We start from the raw sequence: 22,951 nt of genomic DNA, 5'->3' as shown, positions 1-22,951 counted from the left end.
AGTGAGAGTGAGAGAGAGAGGAGAGGAACGGAGAGGAGGAGAGATGAGAGGCGAGGAGCAGGTGAGAAAAATGTGGAGAGAAGAGAAGAGGTAGAGATCACAGCAAACACAAGGAAAGAGATGGACAGAAGTGAGAGAGATAGATACTGTAGGTAGATAAATATAAACAGTTAAAGAGATAAACAGTGAGAGAGGGATAGACACAGTAGATACAGTAGATATAAACGGAGAGAGAGAGAGAGGTCGCAAGCTGTGTTACCGCGGGGACCGCTTGGGTTGTCGAGGGGACGGTGTCGTTTCCATGGGGACTATTGTCACACCGGCACCGTGGTAGCGACGAGCAAGCGGGATCCGAGGTTGTCGGTTCAGTGCTGGAGAGAGAGCCTACGAGCAAGGCAGCGCAGCCGTTATAGCTGGAGGTAGGACTGATGGAGGGATGGGAAGAGGTGGAGATGATCTAGTCCCATTATCTAGTCCTCTTTTTCAAAATACAAAAAAAACTTTAAAATATGAAGATTGTGTATTTCCATGGTCTGGAGCAGGGGTCTTCAACGTTTTCAGGCCAAGGACCCTTGGCTGAGAGCGAGATAAAGCAGGGACCCCCATTATATATTGTATCGAATATTTATTTTTTCATAGATTTCATAGGCAGCTTCATAGACTTGTTTCACAGCACTATCATGTTGGATTCATGTTAATGTGTGTTTCCAGACATGTAACCATGCACTTAAACAATACGTAGTATACCTGCCCTTTCACTCTGTACTTAGCCTGCTCTTTTTCCCCCCCATACTAAACCACTTTGCCGAAAATAGCAGATCTACAAGCGCACAACGCCTCGCAGCGCGAGGCGTTGTGTGCTTGTAGATCTGCTATTTTTGGCTAAAGTTCTCCTCAGAATAGGGATGCTTGGTTGAAGTGGTTAATGTAAAAATCACACAAAGATTTGGCGGACCCCCTGTAGTAACTCTGAGGACCCCCTGTTGAAGACCTCTGGTCTGGAGTATGTTACGATAAATCCAATATATTTGAAACATAATGTGTATGGGTATGAACTGGGTAGACTGGTCTGTTGGTGGGCTAACTGGGCAGAGCTTTGGTCTTGTAACCAGTACAGTAGAACAGTGGTTCTCAACCTTTTCAAGCTGCAACCCCCCCAAAATAATCATATTTGAACTGGGGACCCCGCGCCCTGACAAGCAGTTTGGAGTGTATAGTAGTTGAGGCATTACGGTACATTTAGTTGTGACTCGGTTCGACAGATATACTGGGGACGGGAACATTTTTGTCACGATTATTGTGGCCTAAAATAATTGCGATTATCGATATTATCGCGATAATCAAAAAAATATGCTTAAAAATCTTAAAATGCTGCTTTTAATAACCGCTTGGGAACATTAGCCCAAAACTAGCAGATCTACAAGCTCACAGCGCGTCGCAGTGCTTGTAGATCTGCTATTTTGGGCAAAGATATTTTGTGTTTATGGAAAAAAAGCAGTCCAAGTATAAAGCCAACGCATGTCCAGTGTATGACTGGACATGATAATATCTCTGCGATATTATTATTTTGAGCGTTTCTTTTTTTTACGTGATAAATGATACCGATTATGGACACATCCCTATAGTGCTTACTGTGATTAGATGGAGCTAATCACCTTAATTAATCAATTAGACATTAATCCAGTCCAGTACATTCAACATTCAACCGGAAGAACAGGATCCAACATTGAGGAACCGGATTCGGTTCTTTCACATTTCTTCTTTCACGTTTTCCGAAACCGTTTTAATCACACCGTCAGAGCTGGTATGTGGACTTTCACGTCTGCTATTACAATTACAATACTGGTGGTTCCCAAAACTTCTCAGTTTCTCATTACTCTGAGAGTGTACAAATGGACCCGAAGTCAAATGTATCCATTTGTACAATCTCAGAGCTGTATGGGTCCATTTGAAACCCCCATAGGAATCGTTAACCCTAAGACCTGCCTGAGGCCGATTCTACAAATGTCTTCTAAATCCAAATAAATCCAGGGGAAAAAAAAAATGCTATATCAGTAGCCTCGATCTCCTATATCAGTGGTGCTCAAACTTTTTCATGTCAAGGACCCCCAAAATGTATATGCATTTAGTCATCTGAAAATATTTTGTACCAGGGGTCCGTACGAGCTCAATTGCCCGTGCGATCTTCGTGTTGTGCACCACGGCAATGCACAACAAATAGTGCAGCTTCTGAAATACTAGTCCCGGGGGAAAAAAATGCATTTGTGAATGGAACAATGGCAATTCTGTCTCAAAATAAAGTTTGTACATGGAGGTTCAACGTTATGTTTTTTTAAATGATAGTTGCAAAAACTATACATACTAAAACCAAGAAATATTTGTGTGTGCATCATCTTATTTTTTGTGTGGAACATTTTTACAAGATAAATATATTTGTGTGCATGGTTTTCTTTTGTGTAGAATAGACTTTTACAATTTATATAAATACTGAAATACATTTGTTAAGATAAGCAAGTCCTGACTTCACTCGACTTCAATCACTCGTTCATCCCCTGGGTCGTAGAAGTAATTTCTCTATGGAGAATAACATTGGGTCATCTTAGAATCGTCTCATATAAGAATTGTGGTCCAAAAATAAACAAACTGTCTCTGCGATATTGTCAGGGAGGTGGCTCTGTATCATTTATGATAGTCAGTCACTCATATTTGATACAGTCTGTTTCTGGCGAACATTTAACTAATTCGCCATGTGTACCATTAGCGTTCTCTCAAATCCTTTGTTTATTTTTGGAAAACAGTTATTACTTATTTGACGCGATATTAAACACGTCTATGGGAATTCAGAATGGGGGAAAAAATCGTGACCCAGGTAGGCTGTGTAAATTACGTCAGACTTTGGTGTTCTATAGCATGGGTTCCCAAACTTTTCAGCCCGCGACCCCAAAATAATGCGGCCATTGACTCGTGAGTCGCGACCCCACCTAACCTTGGAGGTAATAGGCTCTATGCACAGCTGCCATTTTGGAGAAAAATTGGGCCTCTTCTTACTTCCTTCACAGGTGTTATCAATGATACTAATGAAGGCTCTGTTCCATTCTGGTCAAACAGAGTCAGGATGCTGATATTGTGCATGTTGGCTCACTAGAAATACTAGTGGGCCTCAAAGTGTGGTCCAGGGACCCTCATGGATCCTTGAGAGGGTGTAACTCTGAGAGTTATGGGGGTCCTTGAAATTAAAAAGTTTGAGAACCACAGTGCTACACTAAATGGAAAAGAGCCTATTGCTCTATAGGAGCCTATTATATATTAATAAAGTAGTTGTTTTGTCTTTCAGACACCACCGGAAGCATCCCATTGGTTCCCATCCTGGAAGTCAGGGGTCGAAGGCCATGGCGGCGGGCCGGCTCCTCCTCTTTCTCGTGTTCCTGATGTTAGGCCACGCCCACGCCCTCTCTGGCCAGCGTCTGAAGCCCCGCCTCCAGAGAGACAGACGCAACATCCGACCAAACATCATCCTCATCCTCACCGACGACCAGGATACAGAACTAGGTACTGTTACTACTAACTACTACTACTAACCAGTGGTGGAAAAAGTACTAACATTTTTTTACTCAAGTAAAAGTATCATTACTGCAATGCTCTGTTACAAATCCAGAATTCAAAATGTACTTAAAGTACCAAAAGCAAAAGTACTCATCGTGCAGAATGTCCCATTTAACAAGTTTAAAATGTTTAAAAATCGTTTGAAAACACATTGTGAGCCTGTAAATCTGCTTTTTTCAAATGGACAAAATATATATAGGGCCGAAGTGGTTAGTGTATGTTTTGTAATAATCAAAATCTGCAAAGTAACTAGTGACTAAAGTTTTCAAATAATTGTAGTGGAGTAAAAGTACAATATTTGCCTCTGAGATGTAGTGGAGTAGAAGTGAAAGTACTGAAAATTGGAAATACCAGTTGGAAATACCAGTAAAGTAAAAAATAACTCAAAATTTTACTTAAGTACAGTACTTGAGTAAATGTTCTTAGTTACTTTACACCACTGTCAGAGCTGGTGTATGGACCTTCACATCTGCTATCACAATACCAGCGGTCCTCACATTTCAAGGAACGCCATGACTCTGAGAGTGGAACCAAATGGACCCTTATGGTTCTAATTGGTTCCATTTGTACACTCAGAGATACAGACCTGTAAGGGTCCATTTGGAACCCCCCCCCCCCAAGTAACCCAGAGGGTCCTTGCACCCCACTTATTCTATTCATCTTCTAATACTGTTATATTATTACTAATAATAGATCTACAACTCTTTATACTATTAATATTATTTCATTTATTTACTTATTTTGTGTACCATACTATTACTACTGCTACTACTACTAAATGCTATTACTACAACTACTACTCCCTGTTCCAGAACCAAAGCAGTGGCCATGTGGTTTCAGCCCAAGGACCCCCTAGCTGAGAGAGAGATGAAGCAGGGACCCCCTCTGTATTGTATAAAATTGTGTTTCAGATAAACTTTTGCTGCTCTTTTTTTCCCTCTACGCCTATAAATCTACAAGCCTATAAATCTACAAGCCTATAAAGCTTGTAGATCGGCTACTTTTTGGCTTAAGTTCTCCTCAGAAAATGGATGCCAGGGTTTAAGTGGTTAATGTAAAAAAAATAAATCATACCACACAAAGATTTGGCGGACCCCCTGTAGTAGCTCTGAGGACCCCCTAGGGGTCCCGGACCCCCTGTTGAAGACCCCTTGTGGTTGGAGTGTCCGCCCTGAAACTGGAAGGTCAGGGTTCAATCCCCCGCCCGGCCGAGTCTTGCCAAAGACTATACAAATGGGACTCCCTGCTTGGCACTCAGCATCAATATATGACAATATATATGACTCATAATGACATACTAGCGTCATGTCCAGGGGGTGTGCTTGTACTGTACATCAAGCTGCCTCACGCTGCAGAAACAGGAGACAGGCTTCTGACCTATGGGCCATAAAACAGCCATCAATCCGTAGCCTCTCTGACGCTGCCCTTGCCCTTGCCGCTGGTCACTTGCCACTCCTGTCGTCTGTAACTGTCTCCCAGCAGCTTGTTGTGTAAACAGCATAACAATTCACAATTTAGGCATTTAGCAGACGCTCATAATCCAGAGCGATTTGCAGTAAGAAAGGTAAACACGAGGTAAATACATCAAATGCATAGAGATGGTAATCTAGGATCATAGGTAAACCAAGAACCTATCATCAGTGTAAACGGTATAATATCAAAACGTAAATAATCTGTACATTGAAACCACTAAACTATAGGATGATGGGGTCAACAAATAAACCTGGCGTCTGTCTACATAACATGCTATCTAAATTACATTTTAACCTTTGCGTAAGCCTCGAGGTCGTAAGTGCTAGTAACAGGCGGCAATTACCTCGCCACTCGCCGTTCTCACTTTGCATAAACTATGTCATCAGACACAGTATAATCACACAGTGTTTATACAGTAGAGTACACACACACACACACACACACACACACACACACACACACACACACACACACACACACACACACACACACACACACACACACACACACACACACACACACACACACACACACACACACACACACACACACAGTACTTATCACCTGTAGCCATTACCAAGCTGAGAATGTTTGCTGATGTGGTTCACAATGCTGTTCAAGAAAAGACAAGTTGAATGTTGAAGACCCAATATTCCATGATAGATCACTTTTTCCTCTGCTTTTTCCTCTGCTTTTTCATCATAATTTTCTTACATCTCTCTCTGTCTGTCTGTGTGTCTGTCTGTCTGTCTGTCTGTCTGTCTGTCTGTCTGTCTGTCTGTCTGTCTGTCTGTCTGTCTCTATCTGTGTGTCTGTGTGTCTGTGTTTACCAGGTTCTATGCAGGTGATGAATAAAACTCGTCGCATCATGGAAGAGGGCGGCACTTATTTCTCCAATGCCTTCGTGACCACGCCCATGTGCTGTCCGTCACGCTCCAGCATGCTGACTGGCAAGTACGTCCGTCCGTCCGTCCGTTATCCATCCATCCATCCATCCATCTATTTATCTATTGTGTAAAGTAATGAAAGTCAGTGCCCAGTCATTAATCTCTCTCTTTTATTTCTCTCTTTCTTTCTCTCTCTCTGTCTGTCTGTCTCTGTCTTTCTCACTCACTCTTTCTTTCTCCCTCTGTGTGTGTCTGTCTGTCTCTCTCTCTCCCCCCCCCCCCCTCTCTCTCTCTCTAGGTACGTTCACAACCACAACACCTACACTAACAATGAGAACTGTTCCTCGTTGTCATGGCAACGACAGCATGAACCACGGACCTTTGGAGTGTACCTGAACAGCACTGGATACAGAACAGGTACACACACAATGCACAGTAGCTAAAAGCAGTTAGTCTTGTGTGTGTGTGTGTGTGTGTGTGTGTGTGTGTGTGTGTGTCTGTGTGTGCGTGCGTGCGAGACTATATGTGTGTGTGTGTGTGTGTGTGTGTGTGTGTCTGTGTGTGCGTGCGTGCGCACGCGTGCGAGAGTATATGTACTTTATGGTTCTTTTATACACCTCCCCAGTGGAGCCATTCTAGCATAGATTATGCTATATGCATATATGTAGATATCTCCTTACACCCCCCCCCCCCCTTCTATTTCTTTTTCTCTTTCTGATAATAACAAAAAATGATGGAGCTTCTTGCACAAAAATGAATTGCATTCTGTAAACCTGTGATCTGACAATAAAGTTGAGTCTGTCTGTGTCTCTCTCTCTCTCTCTCTCTCTCTCTCTGCGTAGCGTTCTTTGGGAAGTATCTTAATGAGTACAATGGTTCTTATGTTCCCCCTGGATGGAGGGAGTGGGTCGGTCTGGTGAAGAACAGCCGCTTCTACAACTACACTCTGTGTCGCAACGGAGCGCGAGAGAAACATGGAGACCAGTATCCACAGGTAACACGCGCACACAAGCACACGTGTGCGCACACGCATGCGCACACACACACTGTTTTAGAGAAAGAGAAAGTAAAAATGTTACATGGTGCTACATGTTGCTCTACCTCATCAGAGGCTATAAGCTATTATTATATTACATATTAATAGTGAACATGAACATTATTCCTTGTCAGTTTCATATTGAGGACATTAAACGATAAAACTTGATGGTAGCAGGTAGGGGCGGAAATTGGTACGTACCTGACGATTCAATTCGATTCCGAGGGCTACGATTCAATTAAATTGTGATTATTGCGATTTGCGATTAATTTACTTTCATTATATTTTATTGATAATAAAAACTGATGGAAGTAATGGAACTAATGGACTGCTCTGTGCAATTAGCGATATGATGAAAATATATATATTTTTTAATAATCGTCTATATCCGAATCGCGATTAATTGCTGAATCGATTATATTTTCCCACCCCTAGTAGCAGGTAACGGCAGCGTGTAGTGGAAGTGAAGTGGTAACACTTAACACACAGTGGTTAAAAAGATCTTTTGAGAAAAAAAGATTCAGGAGCAAAGATTTGAGTTAAAAATGTTGTTTATATATTCAAAGATTTGCACACATTTTTGCGATGAAAAATAATAATTGCAGATTCACAAGCTCATGAGCTTGTATATCTGCTATTTTTGAATAGCCAAAGAAATCTTAAAAATGACACAGATGCGTTCCCGGATTGAATGGGTTAATGGCATTAGGCTTACGGTTAAATATGGCAAAAAAATATTAAAACGTTGATGTCCTCACAAGTATAGTAATACAAACGTGTGTGTGTGTGTGTGTGTTCCAGGACTACCTGACAGACCTGATCACGTCAGACTCCATCAGGTACTTCCGCTCCTCTAAGCGTGTCTATCCTCACCGGCCCGTCCTCATGGTCCTGAGCCATGCTGCTCCGCACGGACCTGAAGACTCTGCTCCTCAGTACAGCAACGCCTTCCTCAACGCCTCGCAACACATGTATGTACACACACAAGCACACACACACACACACACACACACACACACACACACACACACACACACACACACACACACACACACACAAACTGCCCGAAATTAGCCAATCTGCAAGTTGGTAGATCAGCTGTTTTCACCATACAGTATGTTATGTTCGCCCCCAGAATATGGGCACTAGGGTTCATGTGGTTAATCACAGCCCCTAAACCCTAAACCTCAAGTGCTAAAATGCTAATGCTAAACCCCTGCATCCTAACCCTGACGCGTAACCTTAGCTCTAAATACAATTCTTAGCCTTGAGAATCGACTTTTTTTTTTTATCTCACCTCCATTTTTAGATATTAGTACGTAAGTAAGTACACACACACACACACACACACACACACACACAGACACACACGTTCAATACGGTACAACAAAAGACTGATTAATATGTTTTTCTCTCTCTACCCTCAACTCCTCTCTTTCATAATTCCTTCACCCTCTCCTCTCCTCTCCTCTCCTCTCCTCTCCTCTCCTCTCCTCTCCTCTCAGTACTCCCAGTTATAACTATGCTCCTAACCCAGACAAGCATTGGATCATGAGGTACACGGGTGCTATGAAACCCATCCACATGGAGTTCACCAACATGCTGCAGAGGAAGAGATTACAAACACTGCTGTCTGTGGACGACAGTGTGGAACAGGTATGCACACACACACACACACACACACACACACACACACACACACACACACACACACACACACACACACACACACACACACACACACACACACACACACACACACACACACACACACACACACACACACACACACACAATTCACACACAAATTCACACAAAGTTTATTCCCCAAAGGATTGAATGATGATATTTCATGGCATGTTATGCTGTAAGTCCACACCAACACAACTACATTTAGTTGCACCGGGCTGCAACTGGTCAGTCCAGAACCCTGCAATTTAACAAGTTGCAACTAGTTTGCAGCAAAACACATTTTGCTGCAAAGCCGATGTTTTACATTTCTTAGTTGTGCATTTTCTGTAAATAATGTAAATATAAATGATGTGTTGGGTTGGCGTTGTGGCAGGTGTACTGTAGGTCATGATGTCAATAATCATGTCCATGTGTAATTGTCTGGTCAGGGTGATCAGTCACACACAGGTCATGGACAATCACTGAGAGACACTCCTACAGGAGCGTGTGATTGTCTCACACCAGTGAACACGGGTGGGGGGGAGGAGCATCTCTCTTAGGCATGTAACGATTTGTCGTAAATCGATTAAAATCGATTCAAACTGGTGACAATTTAAATCGAAGAAAATCCAGGAACAAGAGAATTGATAAAAAAAAGAGTTTTCAGTCATTTGCTACTGTATTGAGAAAACATAGTATTGTAAAAAAAAAAAAAGAAAAAAAGAGAAGAAAAGAAAATACTGGATTTGTGTTAGAGAGAAAAAAATAAAAATATTTTTCGGTCATTTGTCTGGAAACTCATTTTGTGTTTTTAAAAAACATGAAAAATCGTATCGTGATTCGAATCGTATCGTGAGTTGTGTGAATCGTTAGATGCCTAATCTCTCTACATAAGATCAGGATGGTATCATTTCTGTAAGACTCTCTTGATGAAGGTCCAGAGGGAGCCAAGCTTCAATGCTTGAATAAAATTGATGCAGCTGAGCTAGAGCAGTGTGCAGGAGTTTTCTTGATTTATGGTCATGATGATAACACAATATCATGTGAATTTAATGTGTGTGTGTGTGTGTGTGTGTGTGTGTGTGTGTGTGTGTGTGTGTGTGTGTGTGTGTGTGTGTGTGTGTGTGTGTGTGTGTGTGTGCGTGTGCGTAGTTGTATCAGATGCTGGTGCAGACAGGGGAGTTGGACAACACGTACATCATCTACACGGCAGATCATGGATATCACATTGGACAGTTTGGCCTGGTTAAAGGTATGACCTTTGACCCCACAGATACCGGCTCAACTGAACGAAACTGCAGAAGAAAATATTTGTTTTGTAATGTTGTTGATGTACAGCATAATAATGATGTGTGTGTGTGTGTGTGTGTGTGTGTGTGTTTAGGGAAGTCCATGCCATATGAGTTTGACATCCGAGTTCCTTTCTACATCAGAGGACCAAACGTTGAACAAGGCAGCATGTAAGAACATATACAAAACTATAACTAAGTGAAGAGGGGATTTAATTGTTTGTCCTGAGAGGCCATTATGGTTGAATAGCTTTCTTTATGTATGTTCATGTATGTTGCATTATATGTTGCATTTTAACAACTCATTCACTGCCAGACTTATTTCTGGCTGCGTTTACCCACTGCCAGCGATTTTTCGATTTTCTTACCTTTTTCAAGTAGTTACAGAATATTTATCTCCATTATGATCCATCCCCTGATGGTTGCTAATCACTGAGGGTTATACTGTGTGGTTTCACAAGGTTTGTGCAGGTTGTTTATGAAGGGTGTGTGAGAGAGAGCATGACTGGTAGCAAGATGGCGTAGCAAGATGGCGCTGCTCGTTTGAATCAGAGAGTGCTGCTGAGAGATTTGTTTGTAAAGATACGAAGAAAACCTAATTTGATAACAATGTCTTGCATCTAAAACTGTACAAAGGAAAGACGAGCGTTTTGGCACAAACACATTTTGACTAGGTGCCAAACAAAGCGCAAACGTGTATGAGGAAGTGGGTGAGGAATGGCGTCGCAGACACGCGGGGGTAAAACACCCCGCGACAACCCAAGAGTTACTACAATGAGCCAGAGACCGAAAGTAAATAAAGTGGTGACTGGCAAAGTGGCCGCGGCGGAGGAGATACAAGAAAACATCGAGGCTGAGCCGAAAGAAAGTTTGGACCGAGAAGAGAGCAACGGCGCACGGCCAAAGGAAGGCAGCGCGCGTGAAAAGCCTGGCAACGCTGCTAGAAGAGAAAACGAGGGAACTCCGCTGAGATTGCGGGGTCCCAGAGGCGCAAAGCCCGGATCATTCCTCAGAAACAGGTTCGAGACAAACGATGAAGAGGAGGCCATGATCAAAGGCCTGAGAGGAGAGGAAGGGGATGAAGCCATGCACGCTGACATAATGGCTGCAATCGAAGTCGAGTCTAACTCAGTCCTGGCTAGTTTTGGCACTGAAGATTTAACAAAGATTGTGCTGATTACTATTAAAGCAGCAGTGCCAGCAATAGTCAAAGCGGTACAGAAGCAACTGAGTGCGTCGGTGGACTGCTACAAGCTTGATAAAACTATTCTTGAAAGCAGATACAAGGAAGATGAATTGGAGCAGTACAGTCGTAAAGAAAACGTGCGCATCAACGGGATTGAAGAAAAAGACGGAGAAACGGAGGAGCAACTGGTGGAGAAGGTTTGTCAACTAGCGACAGCAGCTGGAGCAAACATCACCGAAGGTGACATCTCCACCGCGCACCGTTTAGGACAAAGAAAACAAGGCAAGCACCGACCTGCCATAGTCAGATTCGTGAGCAGGAGGAAAAAATCGGACCTGATGAAGAATAAAGCGGAGCTGAAAAAAGATGATCTGCACAAGGACATCTTCATCAACGAGGATCTTACACGCATGAGAAGTAAACTCTTCTGGCTTGCCAGGGACAAATGTGAACATACATTCGTAAGGGACGGCAGAATTATCTGCAAGACTGATGGCCGATATGTCACGATTAACACCCCAGATGACCTATTCCTGATTGGATACGAGGACGTGGATTACAAAGACTTTGGTATAGACGTGTAGGACAGATATGGAGTACAGACAGAAGAGGCTGCGTCTGACCCTGGGGAGAGGAGGACAGGTCCCCAGGGGCTACGGATTCTTTCCTTAAATGTCTGTGGTATACGAAGTAAGTTGGATACTCCTGACTTTATTGAAAAATGCAAAAGTTATGATGTACTCTGTTTCAATGAAACGAAAACTGATGATGCTGATACACCCGAGATGTTGGACAAATTTAAAGCAATGGGCTTCTTAATGTTTGCTAGTAATAGACACAAGTTAACAAACTGGCGCTCTGGGGGGGTGATAATAGCCGTGAACATGAAAATTGCAGATAAATGGGTGCAAAAAGGTATAAACAGTGACTTAGGTGTTTGCCTAAAATGTAATAAACATGCACTCAATTATGACAAAGATCTTGTGATACTAGCGGTCTATATTCCACCATACAAAACTAGATACTCAAATGTTAGCATGTTTAATGAACTGACGCAAATAATAGCCGATATTGGATTGGAAAATAATTATTTTCTTATTTGTGGTGATATGAATGCCCATACACAGGAAAGGGATGACTTTGTCTTATATGAGGGTGATAAATGGAACCAAGATGAAGATGTCTGTGAAAACGAGTGTCAGGTGGGAATGATGGAAATGTTTAATATCCCTCTAGAAAGAAAATCAGCTGATGTACACAGAGACTTCGGAAATTATGGCAGTGCACTGTTAGATCTGTGCAGAAATCTTGAGCTATGTATACTGAATGGAAGATGTGGGGATGACACCCATATTGGGAAAGCAACTACAGTTGAAGATAGTGTAATTGATTACATGATAGGTTCCCCTTTTATTGTGAGCAAGGTGAGAGGCTTCTGTGTACATGAATTCGATCATTTGTTTTCTGATAAGCATTGTATGGTGGAAGTGACCCTGGAGGTAAATATGGAAAGGGTTCATTATCAGGTCGAGGGCCCCATGGAACATACTGTAAATAGTGGAAGTCAACAAATTGGTAAATGGGATGCACACAAGATAGATGAGTACATAAAAAACATTCAGCTTGATAAGCTGAATAAATTGTTGCTTGACCAAGAAAACCTATCAGTAGATGAAATGACAAAAGAAGCCTGTAGTATTTTGATTAGTAGCGCAGCAGCCACATTTCCTAAAACAGTGGCTCGACACAGAAAGGGCAAGAAAGTAAATAAAAACGCAGTGTGGTTTGATAAAGAATGCAGATTAAAAAGGCAAAAATACCTCAAAGCAAAAAGAATGCTTAAAGTACACAGAAATGAGGCTAATATCGAAAATGCAAGGATAAAAAGTAAAGAATATAAGAGAGAGATGTACAAAGCCCAGAGAGAGCATAAAAATAAATTGAACAAGGAATTGTTGAGTATGAAGTCTAAAAACCCAAAGATTTTCTGGAAGATGCTTAGTGGTACTGATAGAAAAAAGGAGCACTGTCCAATTTCACTGGAAGATTTTCATGAGCATTTTAAAATATTATCTGACTGGGAAGTGCAAATGAGTCAGATACCGGAAGTTGATTCCGAAGCATACTCCCATGACAATAGTATTCTAAATGCAAACTTCACAGAGCAGGAAATCAGGGAGGTTGTTTCAAAATTAAAAAATGGTAAGGCAGCAGGAAGTGATCAAATTCTGAACGAGTATATCAAAAGTTCAGTAAATATACTCATGCCATTGTATGTATCCTTGTTTAACAAGATCCTTGACTCCGGTACCTTTCCTGAAGATTGGACGCTTGGTTTGATTGTACCAATTTTCAAGAAGAAAGGCAATACTGCCGACTGTGATAATTATAGAGGGATTACACTTTTGAGCTGTTTGGGTAAATTGTTCACAAATATACTAAATACAAGATTGATTATATTCTGTGAGGACAGTTCTATCTTGAGGGAAACTCAGGCAGGATTCAGAAAGAATTATTCCACCAGTGACCATATTTTTGTCCTGAAACATATTGTTGATTTATTTTGTCTTAAAAAGAAGAGATTATTTTGTTCATTTATAGATTATAGTAAGGCATTTGATACAGTCTGGAGGGATGCTCTTTGGTTTAAACTATCAGCGGTAGGAATCAAGGGCAAATTTATGGCTGTAGTAAAGAATATGTATAAAAACGTTAAATCATGTGTCTTTGTAAACGGCATGAAGTCAGAGTTTTTTGTAAGTTTAGCAGGAGTAAGACAGGGGGAAAACCTATCACCTTTACTGTTCGCTTTATTTATTAATGACCTGGAGGAATACCTCAGACACAATGGCTGTCAGCCGATACATTTTAATGATGAAACGATTGATAACTACCTACAGCTCATGTTGTTATTGTATGCGGACGACACGATCGTCATGTCAAATACGAAGGAGGGTTTACAGAAGGCAATTGACCACATGTGTGGCTTCTGTGAAAAGTGGAAACTAAAGATCAACAGTGAAAAAACAAAGGTAACAGTATTTGGAGGTAGAAAGGCTGACGCCAGCAGATTAAAGTTTTCCTGTAATGGAGACAATCTAGAAGTCGTCCATAGCTTTAAGTATCTCGGAATCACTATGAATTATAATGGTTCATTTAAGATTGCTATTGAAGAGCTGCATAAGCAGGCCTCACGTGCCATGTATTCCCTCCTTTGTAAATGTAGAAATTTTGATTTACCAGTAAATGTTGCACTAGATCTTTTTGACAAGTTGGTTTCACCAGTCATGTTGTACACTTGTGAAGTCTGGGGGTTCGAAAAAATTGAAATATTAGAAAAATTACATCTTAAATTCCTTAAGTATATCCTAAAAGTAAAAACAACCACATGTAGTAATATGGTGTATGGAGAGCTGGGGAGGTACCCAATTTGTATTCTAGTTAAAAAAAGACTCATTGGCTATTGGGCCCGGTTGCTTGAAGGGAAAGAGAGCAAATTGAGTCGTATAATGTATGACTGTCTGCTTAACCTGTTTAATACAGGTGTATACACGTCACCATGGGTTTCGCAGGTAAAGCACATATTGGACGACTGTGGTATGTCTTACATATGGCTGACACAGAATTGTAATAACAGTGAATGGTTGAAACGAACAGTCGAACAAAGGTTGAAAGACCAGTTCCTGCAAAAGTGGCAAAGTGAACTTAATAATATGACATCATGTGACATTTATTTATGTGACAGTATAAGCAAGAGTTTAAGTTGGAAAAATATCTGTTGTGTGACAACCAGAAGAATAGACAGGCCATTTGTAATTTCAGGGTGAACAACACAAGAATCCCAAAGATCATTGGTAGATATAGAGGACTTGAAAGAAGCCAGAGGCTATGCAATCTATGCAATGGAAATCAAGTTGGAGATGAGTTTCATGTTATATTTGAGTGTAAAAACACTACCATTATGAGTCTTAGACAAAAATATCTGCCAAAGTACTATATAACTCGCCCATCTATGCAGAAATTAATTCTACTATTGCAATGTGATAAGCAATTAAATGAGTTATTTATAAATTAGGTGCTTTTCTGAAAAATGTTCTACCTCTGTTTAAGTAAGGCTCGCCTTTTGCTATGTATGTATGTATGAATATTATGAAATGAAAATGTATGATATCTGTGCTCCATACCATGTGAACATGGTCGTGAGTTAAATAAATGATGATGATGATGATGATGATGACAAATGTTAACGAAGTCATCGCGACCTCGTTGACATTAATTGTCTGCCTTTGAAAATAGCATGTCTTGACCAAAAATACATAGTAAAAAAAAAAGTACACAGGAGCCGAGATACAGGATATTTAAGTAATAAGTTAACCAAGAGGTGAATGGAGAAGCAAATCTTCGGATCACAATATCTTGGGTTAATTTTGAAAGCATATTCTGATTTAGTCTTTTGAATAACACACCATTTAGTTTTAGTCCTATTTTAGTCTTCTGAAAATTGTTTAGTCTTTAGTCTAGTCGACTAAATATCAAAACCTTAAGTCTTTTAGTCTTTTAGTCTTTTAGTCTTTGTCTTAGTCAAAAACAAGTACACTGCAGCATATTCTGATTTAGGCTTAGTCTTTTGAATAACACACCATTTAGTTTTAGTCCTATTTTAGTCTTCTGAAAATTGTTTAGTCTTAGTCTAGTCTTAGTCGACTAAATATCAAAACCTTAAGTCTTTTAGTCTTAGTCTTAGTCGACAAAATTAACACTGCTGTGAGGAAAACGAAAGAAAAAAAAAACATCCTTGGCAGCATTGGTAATTGGCAGTGAATGAGTTAAATATGTTTTTATTATGTATTAGTTATTTTATATGGTTGCTACCGTGGCCAGGTTTCTCTTGTAAAAGAGATTTCTGATATCAATGAGACTTCCTGGTAAAATAAAAAACATTAGAGGAGAGGAGAGGAGAGGAGAGGAGAGAGGAAAGAAGAGGAGCTTCACTGTTTGAGTTTGTGGGAAAGGTTAATGTGTGTGTGTGTGTGTGTGTGTGTGTGTGTGTGTGTGTGTGTGTGTGTGTGTGTGTGTGTGTGTGTGTGTGTGTGTGTGTGTGTGTGTGTGTGTGTGTGTGTGTGTGTGTGCGCGTGTGTGTGTGTTCAGTAACCCTCACATGGTGCTGAACATCGATCTTGCCCCCACCATCCTGGACATCGCTGGTCTGGACACTCCTGCTGACATGGACGGACGATCAATACTCACCCTGCTGGAGCCGGAGACACCTGCCAACAGGTCAACACACACACACACACACACACACACACACACACACACACACACACACACACACACACACACACACACACACACACACACACACACACACACACACACACACACAATGATGGATCATTGAAATGAGATATGGTTTGCTTACACTAACCGAACAGATTTGGAAGTACAACTTATGCAGTAGAGCTGCAGTTATTGATTATTTTCTTAGCTATGACGCAGTGACGTAGCTGTGCCATCTTTATATGTGTGTTTTATATATATACATATATTAAACAAATCAATCTTATTATCTTTAACGCAAAATAATTCTAATCTATTCTTTTAATCAAATTTGAATCTATTAGTCTGATTAGCCATTTGTGGCGGCTGTGGCTCAGGAGGTAGAGCAGGTCGTCCAATGATCCGTGGGTCGGCGGTTCGAATCCCGGCTCCTCCTCCTGTCCACATGTAGAAGTGTCCTTGGGCAAGACACTGAACCGTACATTGCCTCCAATGATTCGGTCGGCGCTAGCTTACCACCATTGGTGTGTGAATGTGGGAAAAGTGGGGACGCTGGCGTCGACTGTTCGCCGCTCCCACCTCCCAATGTCCCCTCCCTGTATGAATGAATGAACCATTGTAAAGCGCTTTGAGTAAGTTTGAGTACTTAGAAAAGCTTAGAAAAGCGCCATAAAAATGCAATTCATTATTATTATTATCATTATTTAAGACCTATCTTATACTTTGTTGCACAGCAGTGTCACACAAAAATAGCAAAAATAGCAAGCTCACTATCTTTTTTAGAAATTTTGATTTTCAATTATTTTATTTAAATCTGTTTATACCGTGATCATTGAAATAGATTAGTTTGATTAACTATCGCACCCGTAACCTTTTAATTTTTGTTTTCAGGTTCCAAGTCAACAAGAAGAAAAAAGTATGGAGAGACTCATTCCTGGTGGAGAGAGGGTACGTACATAACTGCTATTACTGTGCTCTGATCAGCTGAACTCCTGATTATTTTGGGTGTTTGTGGCCTGAAAAGTTTGGGAACCATTGAACTTGAGCCCTGCAAGAGACCGTTTACCGCAAAGGTTTCATTTCTGATGATCCACAGTTCATTTCTGTTGCCGTTCCCACCCACAACAAAAATGTAAGTGCCATTTAGTCCTGTATAGTACCGCAATATTCACATCTAGTACTGCATAATTGTCTCCGCCAGGAGACTATGTTTTCGTTCTCGTCCTTCCGTGTGTCCACCAAGCTAACATTGGTCAAGCTTCAAGTGACACGTGACAATATGTTGAAAGGGTGTGCTTTGATTGGCTAGCGAGACGCATGATGAAATAGAGACCTATAAATAGGTGTGTCACTTCAAAAGACCATTTATATCTTTTGAAGTGAGGTAAGACAGGATTAATCAGGAAACAGTACTGGCGGAGACCTGTGCTCCGAGTAGCACATTTTCTAGTTCCGTAATATTTCCATTGGGACCGAAAAACATTACAAAACCAGAAACACAGAAAAACAGGCTGAGAGAGACTGCAGAGAGAGAGAGAGAGAGAGAGAGAGAGATGACAAAAAGAGAGAGAGTGGGGGTCTCTTAACATGAGCAGTGAGTAGCACACTGGACATGGAGTTTTGTGGTTTCGATGTCATGGTTGAGAGAGATCTACCAGCTTACATGAATACTTAAGTATACTTTAGTATATGAATACTTTAGTATCCTTCGTCTTAAACATCCCAGTCAGCAACGCGTTTGTCATGCATGTATTACTGTAATGAACGGAGCTATGAATATACAGTACAGCTGTGCTGTCATGGTCATGTCATTACACGTAATGACAGCGGGCTTGTCGCAGGTCTAACAGCGAGGTTAATAATCATGTTTATACAATGGAGAGAGACAGAGATACGACCATCGCAGCACCACGAGACAGAGTTACAGTCAGCTTGTGTGGGCTTACTGCTTGGGCTGACAGTAGGTTATTAATAGATAATAGATGCATTATGCACATACCTGTCAGGAATGTTTTTAAATTACATTCTCCTCTGCATTTTACCATATAAGATAAATGTGTTCATATCAAGCTCTTTCACTGCCAGACGTATTTCTGTCTGCGTGCACCCACTGCCAGCGATTTTTCAATTTTCTTACCTTTGAAGTAGTCATAGAATATTTATCAACAGTATGATCAATCCCCTGTTAGTTGGTAATCACGGGGTTTTACTGCTTCCGCAAAAAGAAAAAAAAAATTCACCCCGTCCGCTTGTTAAATCATCCTCCTGCCAACTGGACCCTATCCCCACCAAAGTTTTTAAGGAGTTTTTTCACTCAATTTCACCCCATATTTTGGCCATCATAAATGCATACCTATCCACCGTCTCCTTTCCCTCCGCTTTTAAACATGCCATCATTCAGCCCCTACTTAAGAAACCCAATCTAGATCCATCTGTCTTAAAGAACTACAGGCCAATCTCCAAACTCTCATTTCTGTCAAAAGTCCTAGAGAAAATTATCTCCTCCCAATGAATCACCTTCATGAACAATAATGACATTTTTGAGCAATTCCAGTCTGGATTTAGATCCCTTCACAGTACAGAGACCGCCCTTATTAAGGTAACAAGTGATCTGCTACTCGCAATCGATGATGGTGACCATACTGGTACTACTGAGCGCGGCATTTGACACAGTCGACCACTCCATCCTTCTGACTCGCCTAGAAACATGGGCTGGGGTGCAGGGAACAGCCCTAGAACTCCTGCGCTCCAACCTCAGTAACAGAACCGTTGTCTCAGGGGACATCTCCTCCCCCTCGGCCCCTCTTACATGTGGCGTCCCGCAGGGGTCTGTTCTTGGACCCCTACTATTCTCCATTTATATGCTGGGGTTAGGTCACATCATCTGCAAGCATAAACTCCACTTCCATTGCTATGCGGATGATTCACAATTATATGTCCCGATCGAATCCCCAACCGCCGGACACCTGTACACCTGTCTAACCCACAAGTCCATTTCTCGCCTGCAGTTGGTGCAAAATGCTGCTGCCAGGCTTCTGACCAACACTAAAAAACGTGCCCATATCACCCCTGTCATGGCAACTCTCCACTGGCTTCCTGTCGTTTTTAGAATTGATTTTAAGATACTTTTATTAACTTTTTAAGCCCACAATGGTCTTGCCACCCAGTACATTACGGACCTGCTGCCTGATCGGGCCCCAGAAGCACAGATCGGAGTTAAAAATGTTCGCTTTAAAACATATATATATTCAAAGTTTTGCAAAAATGTTCAAGATTTTTCAAAAAATAGCACATCTACAGTACAAGCTCACGGCACTGCTATGAGCTTGTATATCTGCTATTTTTGAATAGCCCAAAGAAATCTTAATATGACACAGATGCGTTCCCCGGTCTTAATGGGTTAATTGCAATGGGAGAGTGAACGTGAACACAACCATTCTTTAGCCCCACGGTCACTGAACTAAATATTGCACCCGATTATCACAAGCACGATCTTGATGCTGTACAGCAGCGAGATCCTTCCTTCCAGCTCGGCCACTCTCTGGGACAACCGGAGGCAGCCTTCGCAGCCAGGTGCGGCAAGTGGAGGCATGACACTGGTACCTGTGAATGAAGCACAACTGTGGCCAGTAAAGTGGCTTTTGGCAGGGTAAACAGTGGAGACTATGGTGTGAGTTTAAGCCGGTAATCGGCACAGAGCGGGACGTACTCGCGAGAGGGCTACACACCGGTAGCCCACAGCTGAGAGAGTGCTTGTTGTTATTCAGGCAGTCCTACTCAGGGCGGTACGTTACCCGCATAGGCCCAAAGACTGGGCCTATCGAGGGGGAACAGTGTCCCATGATGAGGAAGAGTAGATGTTCTTTCTTCGGTCTTGTCGGTGGTGCTTGTAGCCAGGCCAGGTAGCTGTCACTATAGCTACGGAAGTGCAGTCATCGCAAGTGAGGTTAAAACCAGCATAGCTTGAAATCGGTAGCTCCGGTTAGTAAAATCAAAGTGCCAATTTAAAATAGGCCGCTAAAACACTCAGGGTCTTGGGTGTGGATAAAAAGTAGGGCTTAGAAGTACCGTAATTTTCGCACTATAAGGCGCACCTGAATATAAGCCGCAGCAGCTAAATTGAATGATTTGTACATATCTAAGCCGCACCGGACTATAAGCCGCGGGTGTTTTAATGTTTAATTACCATACTGTATGTAAGGGTTCATGCACAGAGGGGATTGTCGGGAAAGAGATGGCTGTTTGGCAAGTTGCATATTTGCATAACTTATTCAAGTGTTACCATTTAGTGCAATAGTAGCTATGGAACATGTACTGTGCTGTGTAAACTGTACTATATCACATAGCGTTTCAGACACACAAACTTTTCAACTTTCAAACTAAAACGATGCACTCCCAGTGCAAGTCCCGGCAGTGATCTACAGCAGTGGTTTTCAACCAGTGGTCCGGGGACCACCAGTGGTCCTTGAGGGAGTACTAGGGGGTCCCCAGCAAAATTAGTTAATAGTGTCACAATCATTTAACCACTTAGCTTTGGTTAATCACAAATAGCCGATCTACAAGCTCATAGTGCGGCACCAAGTGCCTTGCTATGAGCTTGTAGATCTGCTATTTTTGAAGCTCATAGCAAGCTCAACAAGCTCATACCGTGGCCAAATGTGTATCAATTTAGGGGTCCTTGGCATGAAAAAGGTTGAAAACCACTGGTCTACAGCAGGGGTTCCCAACCACCGGTCCGTGGGACATGTACCACCGGTCCGCGAGAAGGCGGCCGGGAATTCCAAGTTTTCCCCGCCGTAAATCTATAACCTTGCGTCGCCAGGATTTTCCGCAGAGCGGAGAAAAGTTGAGTTGGTCACATGAAGATACCAAGGATTCGTCAGTGATGTCACTGTGGATTATAAACAGCGTCGTCCGTGCTACTTCCTGTATTGACGTCACTGTTGAATCCTTGCTATCTTTGTCTTTGTTTCAACGTGTGTTTACTTGCACCGTCGCTACAAGCTGTAGCCTATTTTGGCACGATCGCGCTAATGAAACACTAAACAGGATTTTTATTTCATGTCAACATTCTAGCACATCTATGATCTATCTTATCAGATTATTAGTAGGTGTAACCCAGGTAAAGTAATGTCTGTCCAAAGTCAGTCTGCAAGTTTAACTAAAGTTTTCCAACTTTTCTGATACAGACATAACCTTTTTTAATCACCCTATCCTTGTTGATACAAAGCCATTTAGGTCAATGATATAACATTATGTAGTGATATAATAATATATAAATAGCAGCCAGTGATGTGTCACTGACTGGCTGTCAACTACTGCGTTTTGGTAAGATTGATGCGCGACGTAGCACTCATTCAGCCACTCCTTCATTACGCTTTCCATCATCCACCCTTTCTTGTTGACTTTAAAGGAGATGCCGTTCGGGATCTTTTCTTTTGGCATAGTAATCCGCTTAAAATTCACTATTTGCGGAAGCTTTAATCCAGATGCTGTGCAGCCCAGAACACAAGTGAAATTCGTTCTCTCGTGGCCAGTGGTTCTCAACGTGATGGACGATTCACCTTTCTTGTTAACAGTCCTAGTGAGAGGCAGGTCAAACGTCAAAGGCACTTCATCCATATTTATGATCTGGTCCGGTCCGATGGAATATTCCTCTATCTTTCTTTGTGTGAATTCGCCGAAGTTTGTTATTTTTTCCTGGTAGTCGGGAGGGAGTTGCTGACACACAGTCCATAATGAGGGTTTGTGCATGAAAACTTTATTTGCACAAACTGTCTCTCGTAATGTCTGTCCTGCTCTCGTTCTGTCTCTCGTACCACTCTCGGTTCCACTTTTGCTTTTGTTGTTCGCGCGCTGCCTGTCTCATTCTTTTCCGGCCTCCAGCTTTTCCTGTTGGAGCCCGCCGCTTAAAGGTGGGGGGCACGGACCTGCCATAGAGCCCATAAGAGTTAAAGGTGGTGGACTGTAACCTGTAAAATCCATAGATTTAGGAGGTCCCCTAGTGGCAGTTAGCTGTAAAAATCCATAGATAAGCCGCACCGTTATATAAGCCGCAGGGTCGAAAAATGGGAAAAAAAGTCGCGGCTTATAGTCCGAAATTTACGGTAGTTAAAAAATGACCATTTTGGATAGGTTGTGAGCGGAGCAAACGCTGCTGCTCTGCTCTCTGCGCTGCTCTCTGCAACATAGGTTTAAAAAAAAAAAAAAGCTGTTAGGATTTAGAAGACATTTGTAGTATATATATTCAAAGATTTGCAAAAATGTCACGATTTTTCATAAAGAGCAGATCTAGAAGCTTGAGCTTGTATATCTGCTATTTTTGAATAGCCAAAAAAATCTTAAAATGACACAGATGCTTTCCCGGTCTCAATGGGTTAATAGACTGCTTCCGGTCTCCTAAAAGAAGGCCACCCATTGCACGCAGATACGGGAAGTAAACCGGAGACGGCGGGTCTTTCACCTTCTTTTTTTGTTGTCTCGGGCTCTACTCTGAACCACAGCTTAATGTTCAAACCTGTGATTG

At 41.8% G+C, this 22,951-nt stretch overlaps 1 protein-coding gene across 3 annotated transcripts in view; it reads left to right on the top strand.

The window, feature by feature from the left end:
* The window catches only part of LOC311053667 (extracellular sulfatase Sulf-2-like), a 59,119-nt gene that overhangs the window by 22,800 nt on the left and 13,368 nt on the right, over positions 1-22,951 (top strand). For all 3 annotated transcript variants that reach the window (XM_084069319.1, XM_084069320.1, XM_084069321.1), the window contains exons 3-12: positions 3,335-3,549; positions 5,910-6,030; positions 6,262-6,380; positions 6,806-6,957; positions 7,801-7,970; positions 8,505-8,655; positions 9,823-9,922; positions 10,055-10,130; positions 16,294-16,422; positions 17,317-17,373. In XM_084069319.1, the coding sequence (XP_083925445.1) occupies positions 3,390-3,549; positions 5,910-6,030; positions 6,262-6,380; positions 6,806-6,957; positions 7,801-7,970; positions 8,505-8,655; positions 9,823-9,922; positions 10,055-10,130; positions 16,294-16,422; positions 17,317-17,373 (1,235 nt within the window). In that variant the 5' untranslated portion in view covers positions 3,335-3,389. The remainder of the gene's footprint in view (positions 1-3,334; positions 3,550-5,909; positions 6,031-6,261; positions 6,381-6,805; positions 6,958-7,800; positions 7,971-8,504; positions 8,656-9,822; positions 9,923-10,054; positions 10,131-16,293; positions 16,423-17,316; positions 17,374-22,951) is intronic.

This window comes from Gymnoscopelus microlampas (genome assembly GCF_963454915.1).
Source record: "Gymnoscopelus microlampas genome assembly, chromosome: 10".
Taxonomy (NCBI): domain Eukaryota; kingdom Metazoa; phylum Chordata; class Actinopteri; order Myctophiformes; family Myctophidae; genus Gymnoscopelus; species Gymnoscopelus microlampas.
Note: the sequence above shows the minus strand (reverse complement) of the source record. Positions and strands in the feature narration are given on the sequence as shown.